This window comes from Photinus pyralis, unplaced genomic scaffold, assembly GCF_008802855.1.
Source record: "Photinus pyralis isolate 1611_PpyrPB1 unplaced genomic scaffold, Ppyr1.3 Ppyr1.4_unclustered_Scaffold1534, whole genome shotgun sequence".
In the NCBI taxonomy this organism is placed as follows: Eukaryota; Metazoa; Arthropoda; class Insecta; order Coleoptera; family Lampyridae; genus Photinus; species Photinus pyralis.
Genome location: NW_022171035.1, coordinates 80,188 through 97,998, shown reverse-complemented (window position 1 = coordinate 97,998; position 17,811 = coordinate 80,188). Strand labels below are relative to the sequence as shown.

At 35.4% G+C, this 17,811-nt stretch overlaps 1 protein-coding gene across 13 annotated transcripts in view; it reads right to left on the bottom strand.

Moving 5' to 3' along the window:
- The window catches only part of LOC116181661 (putative thiamine transporter SLC35F3), an 80,116-nt gene that overhangs the window by 23,096 nt on the left and 39,209 nt on the right, over nt 1-17,811 (bottom strand). For 7 of the 13 annotated variants that reach the window (XR_004147306.1, XR_004147305.1, XM_031502047.1 and 4 more), the window contains exons 8-9: nt 13,799-13,928; nt 12,912-12,939 (exon numbers count right to left, since the gene is read on the bottom strand). Coding sequence is in view for 10 of the 13 variants with exons in the window: in XM_031502047.1 (XP_031357907.1) it covers nt 12,912-12,939; nt 13,799-13,928 (158 nt within the window). In the remaining 3 variants the exon portion in view is untranslated. The remainder of the gene's footprint in view (nt 1-12,911; nt 12,940-13,798; nt 13,929-17,811) is intronic. The other 6 variants (XR_004147307.1, XM_031502055.1, XM_031502054.1 and 3 more) reach the window with 1 other exon arrangement.

Below are 17,811 nucleotides of genomic sequence, written 5' to 3'. Positions count from 1 at the left end.
GGTAGGGGATAGGTACTTTTAACGCATTTTCCAACTCATTCTGGAAGGCGCTATTATAGCCACTTTCTCCGTCCGTCCGTCCGCCCGAGGCCTTAACTACTCCAACGGTTTTCAAGATATTTAGTTCGTTCTTTTTACATTCGGTACCTTATAGTTCCGGTACCTCAACCAAGAAAAATCTTGAGGAATAATGACTGCGCAATGTCTACTTTCTTATGTATACAGAGTGTCTTAAATTGAGTAGGATAACATGGCTATCTTTATTATTATTATACTTCCACATTCGGTTAAATTGGCAAAGTTGTGTAGTTTTTGATGCTTATGGATATTCCGATGCAATATTTTGGAAGAAATAATTCTTTTTGTAGAAGAAAAAAGTGAAAATTGCCATTTTTAAAACGTTCAAATATTGTAGTAACAATCGAAAAAAGTTTCAAATAAAAGTTGTAACATTCAGTGGAATAAATTCAATCGGCGTAGAAACACATTTTTCAAAATGGCGGTTTTCGAGATATTGACATCAACTTCCTTATTTTAAATTGACGACATATTGGATTTTTACGTCACTCGATAGAGAAAAAAAAAACAAAACCAGTGATACTAAACACCTAGTATTTCATTTGGGAATCAACCTTGCATTTTTGCCTTTAAGTTCACAATGTATTTCTTATGGCCATAATTCCATGGCCGTGTCGATGGTGTCTATGCGAGACAATAAACGAACAAATTTGGTTTCAATCACAATCAGCCATGGAATTATTTCCATAAGAAATACATTGTAAAATTCGAGGCAAAATTGCAAGGTTGATTCCCAAAATTGTAAGTGTTTATGTAGTACCTATCACTGGTTTTGTAACTTTTTTCTCCATCGAGTGACGTAAAATTCCAATATGGCGTCGATTTAAAATAAGAAGGTTGATGTCAATATCTCGAGACCGCCATTTTGAAAATTTTTTTCTACACCCATTGAATTTATCCCATCGAATATTGTAAATTTTATTTGGAATTGTTTTCCATAACTCTCTTTGTTATTAAAATATTTGAACTTTTTAAAAATGGCGATTTTCACTTTTTTCCAATTACCTAGGAAACGAATTATTTTTTTGAAAATATCGCATCGAAAAATCCATCAGCATCAAAAACTACGCAACTTTGCCAATTTAACCGGATCTGTAAGTGTAATTATAACAAAGATAGCCATGTTATGTCAGTCAATTTAAGATACGCTGTAGAGATATTTTTACCAGTAAAGAAAAGGATATGGCATATTGTAAAAATCAGATGTGCGCATGCATATACTGCGCAATGTGAACTTTCTCATTTCCAAGGATATTTTTTTAATTATAACCACAGGTGCTTCTAGTAGACTACTAGAAGATAAGCATATCGCATATTCTAAAAATGAGATGCGCGCATGCGCAAAATGTGTAATATCCACTTTCTTATTTTTAAAAATATGTATTTTTTAAATTTTAACCAAAGATTCTTCTAGTAAGGTAAACATATTGCAAATTTTAAGTATTAGATGTGCGAATGCGCAATTTGAGCAATGATAATTATAAGAATATTTATGCCATAACTATTTTCCGAGCTATTTTCCTTTGTACACATAATTAGTTCGTTACGTGACCTTTAGGGGGGAAGTACTGATCAGTTCATGGACAAGGCGCTAAAGTTACTCGCCTTCAGGCGAAAACCTTTTTTTCATTTTTTTCTATGTTGGTTAATTAAGTTGCTGTTTACTTTGTACTGATACGAGGGAGAGAGCAATGTTAATCTAATTATTGTACTTCATTTAGGAACAAACAACAGTATAATATGTTGTCCTTGTCTGTAATTTAGATTACTTAACTAGGGGAGATACATGTGGAAGGAATTGCACTTCTAGGAGCCGAATTAAACATACTTACGGTTTCTTTTTTGGAACAACTATAACAGCTATAACTATTGTAGATATCCACCTCGCAAGAACCGTATATTTAAATTTCTTTTAATATCTATAACTTTGTTATTATGAACTTAAAACAAGTAATAGTACATTATATATCAAGGTAGAGAAGTCCAGTATTATTGTCTGAACACCAAAATTCCATCTCGAGGCGCTTGCGCCGAGGGGTGTAAGGTGCGAAGGCAATAATAGACTTCTCTACCGTGGTATATATACTATTTTTTTTCACTACTAGCACTTGAAGTCCTCTAAATTAACATATTATATTGATAAGAAAGTGAACGGTTGGACAGAATTTTTTGTTTATTAATTTAACATGTCAATCAAGTACGTGGAAGTACAAGTCAAACAGGCCGTATCTTGTTCTGTCATTGAGATGTTTTCAAAGAGAAATTTCGTTCGATTTTTTTCAAAATGTGATAATTTTAGGTATGTAATTTCTCTGGAAATGGCGGATGGTGGCAATCATTCATTTTAGAGAACTTGTGTAAGCGTTTATTGAGCGAAATTTTGGTTGTGTTTTCTAAAAGTAACAGCGTGACAGTTCTCATTATTGACTACTAGTTAATAATGTCCACATTATTAACCACTTTGAACAAATGCCGAGAAAGCCTACTTTACAAGTGGAAAAAAGGTTAATAATCATGTCATCAGACGCTAGTAGTGAAAAAAAAGGTTTTCGCCCTAAGGCGAGTAACTTCAGCGAATTTTCCATGAATTGATCAGTACTTCCTTAAAGGCCATAGCTATGTGAGCTATGTTTCTTTACTAGAGGCATATTTGGTTAACATTTCAAAGAAATATCTTGATAAATAAAGAAGTTGGCACTGAGTGCGCATGCGCACATCTAATTTTTGCATTATCAGTTATGTTTGCCTCTAATAGAAGCATCTCTGATTAAAATTTCAAAAAGATATCTCGATAAATAACAGTTGATATTGGGCATGCGCACATCTGATTTTTACTATATGCGATATATAAATAAAAGAATAAAGATAAAGAAATACCTTCCGTCCTCCTCGCACATTACATTTTCCTGATACAAGATTGGCCTAAGCCAAATGAAAGATTGAAATATTCCTCTTCGTGATGGGAAAAGACTTTCTCACCCCGTCGCACATTAAACGGCCCTGATACGATTGGCAAAGGTTAATCCAAAATAAAACTTCATTTTCTGCTTAGTGATGAAAAATAACTCCTCGTCCTCGTCATCATATTCTTCTGGTAACCGATGGGCCATTTTTAGCTAATTTATCACACGGCGCGTGTGAAGTGTCACCCCTAGAGTGTGGCGTGTGGCGTGACGAGCCATGTTCGACGCGAGTATCGAAGACGTCGCGCCGTGTGATTGCAGACGCACGCTACTCCAGGGCATCGATTCCCGAAGTTAGTCGATATGCTCCGTGATGTGCATGTGATGTGACCGGCTGCCATGACGTCATGATCGTATACGATAAGGATAAGTTCAAGTTTAGCTGCATTCCCGAATCGTGAACAATCTTTATGCGCCAACCAATCACAGACAAGAATTGAACTGTCATTTGTCAGTTTTGTATTTTGTTTTGTTTTTGCATTACGGATACTGTTATTAATAACCAGAAAATCCTCTAACAATTCCATGTTTTATTTCACAGAAAATATGTGAATGTATAGGTTAGGGCACTCAATAACCCCTAGCAAAACAGCTGCAAGATCCGTCCTGTAGCTGCAACTGCGCATGACTTTCACACGCAACGAGTGGTCTAGACCAGTCGTTGCGTTCGATCAATTTTTCCGATGTAGTAGGTTCGAGAATGCAGTGACATTCACGTTCACATCAAGGTCTGTCGATGTGAACAAAGCACATCTTCGGGAATCGACGCCCTGGTCGCGCGCGGCGTGTTTACTTTGAATTGTGCAAAGTTTACCGCCTATCAACGTGATTATGCCGCGCGAAACTCGTCGCGCCGCCCTCATCACACGGCGTGCGGCGCGACACTTTACACTCCCGGCGTGACAGTTCACATGCCGTGTAAAGCGCGGTTTAGACGCTACGATAAATTGTAACAATTTATCGTAACGATCGAATCGTTACGATTTATCGTTGCGTGTGAACAGAGGATTGTAGCGATTTATTGGAATTGGAATTGGATGGTTGATGGCGGCGGCTTCAATTTCTGCGAATCGTATCGATAAATTGGAACGTGTAAACAATATCAGCGATTTATCGCTACGATTTGTGACTAATTTGGCGACGTGAACCAGTTTTGTATCCATTTGGGCTACTTGGACTGTCTATAGCGCACACGTTTTACATTTGGCGAGTGGCGATCAAGTTTGGCCACCCAACAAAAATATTTAGCGACACATATGGCTACTCAAATCATAATCGAGATTAAGATTCTATTGTAAGCAAGCAATATAAGCAATAGAATGCGAGTATAATTTATGTTAGTGGACCAGAACCAAAAGACAAGATGAAAAGTAAAAAAATAAGAACTGTATTAAACCGTGACCGACAATGAGATTGGAACAAGAAATCGTTACATGTAAACAGTGCGCACTTTTTCGATTTATTGAACGATAAATTGGACAATCAGATCGTTACGATTTATCGAAGCCAAGATCGTAGCGTCTAAACCGCGCTTAATGCTGCCTTTAATTACCATAATTGCACCGTGACTTGGCAACGAACCCAAATTACACCGTACGGTTTATTGCAATTTCTCATGTAGCATACAGATACAGTCAAAGTGTGATTCAAATCGCATCTGATGTTAAAAAGAAGTAAAGGCCGATTTAGAGTTCCGTAACGGTATGAGGTACGAAATAAGAAATAAGCGGTAACGTAAATCCGTAAGAGGCAAGGGAAGACCGTTTGCGTCATATGTTGTCAAACTGACGTTTGAGATTGTAGTACCAAAGGTTATTTTGCTTTTCATAGACGTAGGTAAACGAACATGGATAGTGACATCATAATCATAGCGCTTCTAGTGTTAATATACCTTCAACACAAATGTTTAACGGTCGAATACCTTCTCATCTTAATAAACAAAACATGATTCCGTAAGAGATAAGGTATGAAATGAAATAATCCATTTCTTAAGGCCGATTCAGAATTCCGTAACGGTAAGCGGTAGGAGGTAACGATAAGAAATAAGAAAAATAAACATTTAAATTATAATGGTGACATTCAGAGTTTTTCCGTAAGATGTAAGACGTAAGTAGTAAGAGGTAAGAAATGGATTATTTCATTTCATACCTTATCTCTTACGGAATCATGTTTTGTTTATTAAGATGAGAAGGTATTCCACCGTTAAACATTTGTGTGAATGATATGCGCCTCCCATTATGCGTATATAATGCCTTATCTGGCATTAGTGTAGATTTAACTGTTAAAGTCAGTTAAAGTTAGTGTTAGATAAAAAATAATAGGAGGCGTATTTATATAGTTTAGAAAGATTAGAATTTTTACCGTAACTGTCACATGTAATAACGCTCAATCTTGTAATCAATAATATCATTTTCATTAAAGTTTAACGTTGAATTATATTAGGTTATGGGCGCAGACCTTCGTTTTAGTGTTTTTTCCGTTTCGAATTGTGTATTTGTGACGTGTTGTTAAATCCACACATCAGCAGCAGAATGGATTTAGCAAAGCACATTAAACCATTGACTGGTGAGTCAGACTGGCCAATTTGGAAAAGGAAAATTCGTGATTTACTTGATTATCATGAGGGAGCGTTAGATGTTATCGATAAGAAGCTAGAGAAACCGACTCCGCTTAGTGCTAATCCAACACGAGATGAAGAAAAAGCATTTAAAGCTACAAGCGATCTCTATCGAAAAGCTAATAGTTATGCCAAGTCAATGATTACAAGTACAGTTTCTGACACAGTTTATCAGAAAATCATGGACAAGGTTACGGCGCATGATGCTTGGGAGGCGTTAAAACAGCAGTTTGAAGCTACATCCAAAGATCAGCTGTTCAAGATTTGTACAGAGCTATTTTCATTTGGTTGGACATCGGGCGAGGATGTTTCCACACACGTAGCCAAGCTCAAGAGTCTATGGACCGAGCTGAATAACGGGTTAAAAGCTAAGAATGAAAATCCACTCCCAGATCTACTATTGGTATGTAAAATTTTACATATTTTACCTAGTAGTTTTGAGAATTTTAAATCGAGTTGGATGCTGTTAACGAAAGATGAGGTTAAAACATTCGACGAATTAACCATGCAGATTATTATTTTCGAACGAAATATAAGACAGCCTTCAAGTAATGATAGTGATAAACAAGTAGCCTTGTTGGTTAAGTCAAATAAGCAGACAAAGAGGGGTACAGACAATTTCAATTTTGTATCGAAACTTAAGAAAGAAGATACCTGTAATTACTGTCAAAAGAAGGGTCACTGGGTGAGAAGTTGTAGAAAATGGATCGCAGATGGTCGTCCTAAACGTAGTAGTAGCAGTAGTAATGCTGAAAGTAATGCTGCAGAGTCTCAGGTCGCTTTAGGCTCAATAGATAATGAAGTTTTAGCTACTGAACCAAATTCAGAGGATTGGTTTGTGGATAATGGGGCTACTAAGCATGTAACTAGTCGTTCTGATTGGTATTGTACGTTTGATGAGTTTAAAGATCCGCGCACAATTAAAGCAGCTGGAGAAGAACGTTTGATTGCTATCGGGAGCGGTACTATCAAGGTCTCTTCAATTGTCAATGGGAAGAACCAACATATTTTATTGAAAGATGTTTGGTACGTTCCGAAAATTTCGAGAAATTTATTTTCACCATTGGCTGCCCATGATAAAAATTTAAACAGTGAATTCGGATCCACCGTAACCACTTGCTCGTTTTTGGTAAACGGCATCACAGTGTTGAGTGGTATTCGAGAGAAGTTTGGATCATTGTATAAGGCAAATATTAGTCCAATTTTGTCCCAAAACAGGGCATCAGTAAAAATAGTAGAAGCAAACGATCATTTACAGTTATACCATGAAAGGTGGGGTCATCAGGATAAGCGTTACGTCAAGAAAAAGCTTGAACAAGAGTTTAATCTTAAAGTTAAGTTTGATGATACAATATGTGAACCGTGCGTATATGGTAAGGCGCATAGACTTCCATTTGGTAACAGAAAAAGTGCCTCACAACCGGGAGAACTTATTTCGGTCGATGTTTGTGGACCCTTTTGTGAGTCTTTTCAGAAAAAACGTTATTTAGTGGTATTTAAGGACAGTTATAGCTATATCGTTACGGTTTTATTATTAAGTATAAATCTGATGTCAAAGTAGTTTTAGAACAAATGCTAACGCATGCAGAAACTCAGGGTCACTTCATTAAAGAGCTACTCAGCGACAATGGAGGTGAATTTGACAACGCAGATGTTCGAGAAATCTTGCAGAGACGGGGTATCACACAGCGATTGACAGCACCGTATACACCACAACAAAATGGCGGTAGTGAAAGAGAAAATAGAACAATTGTCGAGATGGCACGTACGTTCAAGTATTCCAATTCTGATGTGCAGTTTCCGGACGCGATTTGGGCTGAGTTAGTTACAACAGCGATCTACATTCTGAATAGGACTGGGAAGTCGTCAGAAGATGGTATTACTCCATATGAAATTTGGTATAAGAAGAAACCCAGGATAAAACACCTTCGAATCATCAGTTCGGCCTGCTATATCCATGTTCCAGATCAGAAAAGACGAAAAATGGATAGAAAAGCTGAAAAAGGCTACTTAGTTGGTTATGATGGAGATGAACGATATCGAGTGTACGTTCCAGAGAAGAAATGCGTTGTTTTATCTCGAGATGTAAAATTTAATGAAGTAACTCAAGAATGCGAAGAAAAAGAAAAAGTATTTTTCAGGAATAGATTGTCAGAAGAAGATGAATCAGAAAAAGAAGACCAGATTGATAAACCAGAAATTACTCAACCTGAAGGCAGCACAAGAACTAAAGAAAGCAAAGAAGAAAGTGATGATGAGTGCAGTAGTGAATATAACAATGAAAGATCGTTACGTAATCGAGAAATTATCCGCACTCCAAAGTATCTTGAAGATTACGTTATGACGATGATGACAGAGCTCCATCCTCAAACATATGAAGAAGCTATACAAGATAAAAATCGTGCATCCTGGAAAAATGCCATGGACAATGAAATGGCTTCCTTGATGGAAAATAACACATGGGAATTAGTAAAATTACCCACAGGTGGTAAAGCAATTGCTTGTAAGTGGGTTTATAAATTAAAATTAAATCCAGACGGAAGTATTTTAAAATACAAGGCAAGATTGGTCGCAAAAGGATACAATAAAAAGAAAGGTATTGATTACAATAATACTTTCAGTCCAGTTGCAAAGTTGCAAACTATTCGTTTGATACTTGGTATTGCTGCAACAGAGAAAATGCATTTGGCCCAATTTTATGTCTCAACTGCATTTTTATATGGAGAGCTGGAGGAAAAGATCTTTATGAAACAGCCAGATGGATACGATGATGAGTCTGGTAGAGTCTGCCTACTCAAAAGGAGTTTATATGGACTAAAGCAGTCGCCTAGATGTTGGAATCATCGTATTGGAAAATATTTACAAAAATTACAGTTTAGAGCCAGTAAAGAAGAACCATGTATGTTTGTTAAAGAGAAAAATGGTGCTAAGATAGTTTTAGCATTATATGTAGATGATGGTCTTATTGCTGCTACTCATAAAGAAGATCTTGAAGAATTTATCCACCAACTTAGAACAGAGTTCAAGATTACCTCAAATGAAGCAACATATTTCTTGGGTCTTGAAATTGAAAAATCGCAGAATGGAAATATCAAGATTAGCCAGAAATCGTATGCTCAGAAACTACTTGAGCGTTTTAATTTTGTTGAATGCAAGTCAGTTTCTACACCAATGCTTTCAAGTTCAGGAAGTTCGAATTCAGGGAAAGCATCAGAAAAAGAAGTCATATTTCCATATCGACAGGTCGTTGGTGCGATCATGTACCTTATGTTAGGCTCGAGACCAGATTTAGCCTACAGTGTGGGATTTTTATCCAGGTCATTAGAAAACCCTACTATTGATGATGTAGCGAGAGCTAAAAGAGTCCTTAGGTATATAGCTGGGACTATTGATCTTGGTATAGTATATCAAAGTAACGCTAAGAAGGGAGCGTTCGAATGCTACAGTGATGCTGATTTCGGTGGTTGTAGTAAAACCTAAAACAGGTCGTTCAACATCAGGAGTACTGGTCAAATATGCCAATGGAGCTGTTTCTTGGATTAGTCAGCGACAAGGTTCCGTAACAGAATCTACAGCTGAAGCAGAAATCGTAGCTGCAAGTGAAGCCGCAAAGGAAGTTATTTGGCTTACTCGACTTTTGCAAGAAATTACATTTTTAAAGGAAATTCCAGTTATCCAGATTGACAACGCAGCAGCCGTTAGACTTTCTGAGAATCCCGAAAATCATCGCAGAACCAAGCACATTCAAAGGAAACACTTCTTTATTCGTGAGCATGTTAGTGAAGGCACTTTGGTTGTAGAAAAGGTTTCATCTGAACATCAGGTAGCTGACATTATGACCAAACCTCTCGCTCAAACAAGATTACATATCCTTTGTGTAAAGATGGGACTTGTATAATTATTAATTTTTATCAAACAAGGGAAAGTGTTAAAGTCAGTTAAAGTTAGTGTTAGATAAAAAATAATAGGAGGCGTATTTATATAGTTTAGAAAGATTAGAATTTTTACCGTAACTGTCACATGTAATAACGCTCAATCTTGTAATCAATAATATCATTTTCATTAAAGTTTAACGTTGAATTATATTATTAACAAGCCCTACAAAATCGCGCAATAATTATCCGCGCAGAGCAAAATTCACCATTCGAGAAACTTTTTTATTGTTAGTACAATTGTATCACATATATCGAATGAATTGTGACCAACGGACACAAAAATGATTTTCAGAAGGAATTTTTAAGAAATGGTCTTTTGTTTCCTTTTTTCAGCAGTTTAAGTAACTTAAGGAACACGCGAAGGCGCAATGGAAATTATTAGTTTTTAAATAATTTTATTACTAATCGCCTTTCAAATAATGTTTGTAATATTTAGAGGACCATTAAACTCACAAAATTACAAATTTTATATACACGGTTAATCAAAAGTATGGAATATATCTTATACAGGGTGGTGACTTGCGTCGCGCATCATAGGGATTTCAATGTAAAATTCATAACATGCCATTATTGGCTCCCCAAATTATTTTAGACCAAAAATGTATTAAGGTTTGTTATAGACAACAATTTTTTACGTCAATCAACCGCGTTAGTTTCCAATTTTTTACATAATGAAGACAGAAAATTGGAAAAATAAAACCCGCATCTTTTTCAATAATCTGTGATGCCATGGAATTTTATAATACAAAAACTACAATATCCGTCATGCCATGGAATGTCTGCTATAAAACAAATCAAATTCTATCAAAAAGTATTATATTTAGAACAGCGAATTCAACATAAAGAAAGACCAAATGACTAAAAACGGTTTCCTAATATAACAATTTACAATAAATGTTCGAATAAGTCACCATTAACTGCAAGGCAGTAACCAAGTCAATCATAAAATCCATTTCGAACTACTGCTAATTGATAACTGGACATCTTTTTGTTTTAGAAAATTCCATGGCATCGCAGATTATTGCAAAAGATGCGGGTTTTATTTTTCCAATTTTCCGTCTTTATTATGTAAAAAATTGAAAACTAATACGGTTTATTGACGTAAAGATTTTTTTTCTACAAAAAACTTTAATACATTTTTGCTCTAAAATAATTTGGGGAGCCAATAGTTGCATGTTATGAATTTTACATTGAAATCCCTATGATGCGTGACGCAAGTCACCACCCTGTATATTCGTTAATATTAGTTTTACATTATAGCTTCCGGAAAATTCGTGTTTAGAACAATTCGCTCCTGTAGAATGAGTGTGAGTTTGTCTAATAATTTTTAAAGCTTATTCCCTAGGAGGTGGCTGGTGTAGAATGTTTTAAATATTATGCACATTCAATCGAAAGTCACTGCAGAAGTGTTATATGCACCATTTGTGGCAATTTCTTCAAATATATGCAATTTATCTGGCTGTCTGTCAAGAATCCTCTGTGCATGTCTCGCCCTCTACAAGAGATCATAGTCGGTTCCGAATAACCAGTAAGGAGACCACTCAGTTTTTTTCTGTGTGCACCACAATATTCTCTATAACACTCGCACTACCATTAGAAACTAAATAGATGTCTACCACTGGTAAGTGGCAATTCAATATGATCTTGTTTTAACTCACATCACAAAATGAAATGTATATGATAAATTGGGTAAAACAAAACGCGAAGAGTAAGTCACACTGTCATAATCATGGGGCACAAAAATGAAATTATTCGTTGATAATGCTGATGTAAAGGATGACAATATATCTGCAATGTTCGGTTGGTCATAAAGCGACTTTCATATAAGTAAATTAATGTAAAATTAATATTAACTCAGATTATAAAAAGAAAATCCATACTTTGAACTAACCATGTATGTAATTTTTTTAATTTTGTAAGTTTAATGGTTCTCTACATATTTCAAACACTATTTGAAAGTCCATTAGTAATAATTATTTAAAAATAATAATTTCCATTCCGCGTTCGCAAGTTTCTGAAGTCCCGCTATTTACTAAAACTGGAAACAAAAGACTATTTCTTAAAAATTCCTTTTGAAAAACGTTTTTGTGTTCTTTGGTCACAATTCATTCGATATATGTGATACAATTGTACCAACCACAAAAAAGTTTCTCGCATGATGAATTTTGCTCTGCGCGGATAATTAATGCGCGATTTTGTAGGGCCTGTTAAATCTACACTAATACAAGATAAGGCGAATATCATTCTAGTTTAAGACACCGAAAGAATTATAATATCGTTCCTAGAAACAGAAACGGATTTACTATCGGCGTTTTATCTTCAAAGACTTTAAACCTTAAAATTAACTATTTCCAGTGTTACTAAAAATTAACAAACACCATCATTTAATTGTCTGTACCATTGACCAGCTCTCATTGAAATTTCGTGGCTCTATGTTAAACGGATTCGGAGTAAAAAAATAAATAGTGGAGCTGCGCACGGATTTTCCATAAGCCTTAATGTATTTAATGTGTCCTGAACTGACTCCTAAGGTCACGTGACTTTTTCGAGCGCTCCGGCAGTATCTTAGGCCTCGCTACGATCCATCTGCCCAATGTATAGGTATGCAAAATGGTTACTTTTTTTACAATTGTAAGACATGGATGCATACATTTTTCAACAAACTTCTTATTTCGTTGCGTACCTAATCTTCTCTTAGGTAATCATGTATCATTTTCCAAGAACGATTTTAAAATGAAACCAAACACTAAAGGAGTTATTACATTACTTACTTTATTTTTTAATAAATTTGTATTGTGTATTATATTACACACCGTCCAAAGTTGTTATTGAAATCTGGAAACGCTACGGTCACAAAAATTAAACTACTCACGGCGACCTTTTACATAAAACGCGAGATTGTTTTTATCTCGAAATCTAGGGCACTACAACAGAATTTCTCATATTCTAGGTCAAATTCGTAATTGTGGCATCTTATGTTACTTTTATCATTTATCAATTTGACCATCCACTGAGCGGTTTGAAATACCTATACACTGTGAGGTAATTTACTGTGGCCCGTGTGAAAGAGGAATTCCAAACTACTAAAAGTAGTTGTCAGTTGTGTTTATATATATATTATATAATATAAAAATAATAAATATAGAAATTACATAAGAAGTCCGTTTATTCGGACTGGATAAAGTGATGTAAAATCGATTAGTTTCTTGTTTCATGGAATTGCATCATAAATGCAAAGAAGCATTTTTACAGTAAACTTAAAATTTATTCAAAATGCCATTAGCAAATAAGTTTTAATTTAATAGTGAAAAAACAAACCTTCCCTCTGAAGACACGACTTGTTTTTCTGCAAATTAAAGTCCTATTTGTGATGAAAAAGGTTAGGTGAACATCAATGTTATACGTAGGTTACATACAGAGGTATTCTTTTGAGTTAATACGTAGATCCGTACTGCAGTTCTCATAATGTACCTATGTACTTATCTCCCCCATCAAAGCAATAGAGAATTTAGACAATATTTATTCCCAAATGACAATCAAAAAAAGGAAAGGAACAAAAAACTTGAAAGTGAATTGGTACAATAATTTGGGTAATGGTTTCAGAAATGTGCGTAATGTGTAGTACCAAATTTTCTGAAAGAATTATAGGTGCATCGGTAATTTACAATTAATAGGTACATTAACATTACAGTAGGCAATGCATGTATTTTTGTTTGTTCTTGGTGTCGAATAAACTTTTATTTATTTTGAGTAGCATTGATCAATATGAGTGCAGCCCCAAAATCCGTTATAAAATTTTTAATGCTTTGATGTGGACCAATTAAGCAGACAGGTACATAGGGAAATTGTACGTCGTACCTATGTATTCTCTTAAACGAATTTGTATGGTAGGTATGTAACTATCTAAGAGTCAGTTCTTCTAGCGCCTTTAGTATCCTTATCTTTAGCAAACATTTGCTCAGTATGCAACATCGCTGCACTAATTAATTTTGCAACTTTTTTGTGTAACCTAACCACAGGTGCTGTTCAAGAGAACTTGTCTTAGACAATAGAGGTTTTACATGTAGGTACCTATTCACAATTATTGAAACGAGAAGATAGAAGTGAAGTGATAGAACAAAAAGATGTAAGTAGTACTATTACACTTCATACTATATACAAATAACAACAAATAAATCATACCAAATTATTGTAGATGTAAATACCTGAGAAGTCTTGTAATATAATCGGGCCAATTATCTGGAAACATCACCAGGAAAAATCCAACGGCAATTAGAATCATGCCGGCTAACTTCATTCCTTCAAAGTGAGCTCCATAAAGCACGACATCCAAGGCTAGAAAAAAGTTTGAGGTACATTAGGACATAACGATCAACTTTAATATTGGTCACCTCCAAGGCTTACTCGTAATATAGAAATATACACAATAAAAGTTTCAGAAATAAACATAAAATTTATCTTATCAGCTGATTATCAAGTAGTCTTATAATCAAAAATCAAAAAGATTTTGAATTCAAGACTGATCAGTGTTCACATAAGACACTCTGACTCCCAAACGTCAAAGCAACCTGCAAAATGCTTGCACTAAAAACTACCTCTATGTTTCTTTCTTATTTGTACCACCATAGGTAATGAATAGACAATAATGGTCAACGTAAAACAACTGCAGTGTTGAATCCTCAAATATAAACTCACCACGTGTTTGCAGGATCAACATGTTGTAGGTATGTAGTATAATTATTATTATCACGTTTTTCCATATGGGAAGAATAGTTATTGCAGACAATGTTTAATTGGAGGGAGCCACTGGTTCCCAATTTTGATAAAAAAAAATACCTGCACATCAAAGCACATACATCTTTTCTGCTTTACGGTGATAACTAGTTACATTACAGTCCAAGCGCTAATCAAACAGTAGGTAGAGTATGATCCAATTTCGTTGAGATTAAATGGGTAACTTTCTTATTAGTGTAAATGAATGAAAACAGATTAGGTCTGACGGCTACTTTTGTCGAACTGTTAGCCAAGAGTAGGAGTGGATCGATGTATGATTTTTGCTCATAGTATAGATTTTGATGTCGTAGGGTTCGTTAAAAATCTCCGTGTAGATGAGTGGATGGCTTAGACTACAGTGACCATAAAAAACCTAATGACCGTGACTTTAGAGAGACAGTGGCGACAACAGAGTATCTCGTTTTTGATTGGTCGTTGGTTCCGGTCGCCATATTGGAGCTAAATTCCATACTCGCCAATAGAAAGCCTTCAAAACAATGCGGTACATTCCGTGCTATAATTATGGGCACGTTCACCAGACGAAGCGCTTCGCTAGCGCTACCTAAAATGTCTGGTGAACGACTCGCTCAACTAACTCTTCAAAGTAAGCGCTGCAGCAGCGTACGAAGCGTATTTCGGCAACCGCTTTCTCTGGGTAGCGGTGTTTGAGGTTATATCTGTAACGTACACTGTGTTACTGTGTGACATGTGGTTTGACGTACACGTAACAAAAGTGGGAATGAGAAATGACAGTTGGTAGATAGCGAACCGTTCAACAGAACCAGGAGCGCTTTATAAGCGCTACTTGTGAGCGGTTAAGCATACACTTGAAGCCCTTCAGTCTGGTGAACGCACCCATACTGTTTTGACAGTGATTGAACTTGATGAATTGTTCCTTAATTTAATATTTCGGTTAGCCTTCCCTTCAGGAAGGCGGCTTTTAACTTGCGCGGTTGGAGTGTTCCCCGTTCAGGGTTCATCTTCCGTTTCACTTGTTTATATCATGGACTTTGCACCGTTACCGGAAGTTTTAAGATTGACCTGATGATGGCTTGTTAGTTGATAGTTGTTAACATGTCGCCTCAGCCTTATTTTTCAACATTAAATTTTTGAATAAATTGAATTTTATAGGGAAGGTTTTAAGATCTTAAACGTGGATTTTCTTGTATTTGGTTTATTTTACGTTTTCCGTCTCCAGTTTTATATAAACTCGATTTTTAATTGGCTTTACGATATTATAAGGTAAATTACGCCGAAAGGTAAATTTGTGTTATTTATTCCTGTTATTAAATTATACTACTTATTTATACATATATTTGTATCCATTAGATTAATTCTTTTTGTGAGTTTTTTTGAAAATTAAAATTTATAAATACCTATGCTTGTACAACTGAGGAAGAATTACGGGAAAATGTACAATGAGCGTTTGAAGCAGTTCAACCACTAAAAATCCAGAATGCAACAAGATCTTTGAAAAATAGATGCAGCATGTGCATTTCCCACAATGGAGGGGATTTTGTTTAGTATCAGATACCTAGTTCACTGTTTTGTTTACTGTTTTCTTTAAATGTTGATATCAAGCTTATCTATCAAGTGTTTCTAAAAGGGCTAAAAACTAACGACAAACGGCATTGATTTCTACATAAAGAGTGCCTGAATAATGCTAAAGTGCGATTTCGTTTTAGCAAATTAAAGGATTCGGCAATTCTCTCTAGAGAAAAAACTAAAGACGGAAGCTTATTTCTGGAAACGGTAATGCAATAAGCATGAAAAACGAGGTCACATGCACCTAAACCATATTCGTTTATCTGCGCTAATATGGAAGGTTACGCATTTAATCCAATCGAAATTGGACCACACTGTACAAAATCAAAAAAGTTTATAATTGGTTCTTAAGACAAGGCATACCAATAATTTTTATCAATTTCTAACATTTCCATTTTAAAAACGTCCTAAATAAAGTAAAGTCACTCATTCATCTATTTGCAGAGAAAATGTCAAATTTTAATTCAACTTATTCATATCGTATGACTAGGAAGGACCTATCTACCTACGCTTTCGTTGAGACAACGATTAATGAATATTTAATTGTAGACGAACCAAGACGTTCGTCATAATACCTACCAGTTGTTTCACTGATATTGATATTATGCATTGATTCCGCTGACCTTCCGCTACTATAAATATGTAATGATAACATTGAAACATTTTTATTCCCAATGTCAGGTATCATTATCGGTAAATCAACTTTCAATATTTCGAATAGGTACGCATTACGTACATATTTAAATGAGTAACGTAATTTTTAATTTGGGCATTTGAGACCGAAATGTATCTGAATTTCGAATACAAAGATCGTGTAGATCGACACTAGAGAGAAGAAACAAGTATAAATTGTGCACAACTCTTGTGCAGATAAAGCGCATTTTTTAACCGAAAAAATCTGTTTCTGACTAAAAAAATATATATTTGTATTTCAAGCATGGCATGCAAGTAATGTTTTTAAGGATAATTTGAGGCCGCTGATTTGAACTCTTGAGGTCAAAAATACAAAATGTAATAAATTTAAGCTTTAATTAGTTATCCTTCATGGTACTCTAATGAAAGGTTTCAACGAAAGGAATTAATTTCTACCAACCATAGCCCTCCTCTTCGACCTCTTATCGTGATCGGGCATATCCCCCTATACCTCAAGAACGGATTGTCGGAGAGGTACTCACAAAGGGAGATTGAGACGTCTGCAAGAAATATATCCATTGGTGATGTCAAAACAAAAGCTATTTCGGTTAAAAAAATGCTGAAGCTAAGCTCCACTTAAATTTGTCGGTGCAAACGGCTATCAATCGCCTTTACAATAGCAGAGATTCAAACTACAATCCAATAGTCTACGACGGGGCGAGCAACAATAACAAGAACGGATTGTCGGAAGGGTACTCTCAAAGGGCGATTGAGACGTCTGCAAGAAATATATCCATAGTGATGTCAAAACAAAAGTTATTTCGGTTAAAAAAATGCACTTTATCTGCACAAGAGTTGTGCACAATTTATACTTGTTTAATTTTGATAACACTTTGGTTTTGATGAAACACTCCGGCGGTTCTGGTTCTGCCACCTCGACTCGCTCTGATTTGTAGCGGTCCATAGCTCGGCTTCGCCTCGCACTTTTCACTGTTAAACAAAGACAATTTCTCAGTTTCGGTTTTGGTGCGTAAGAAAATGCTATTGAGCAGACTGAATTAACATTTTTTTTAATTCGTGAGGAATATTTTTGTTTTTTGGAAACATCACTTATACAAAGTGACTTTTTTTGAAAATTTCGATTCAACTTGTCGAATCCAAGTCTGCACATAAGATTTTTTAATTTTGGGAACACTTTTTGGTTTTGATGATGTCCATAGCTTTTTTTTGAAAATTTGGATTCAACTTGTTGAATTCAGATCTGCAC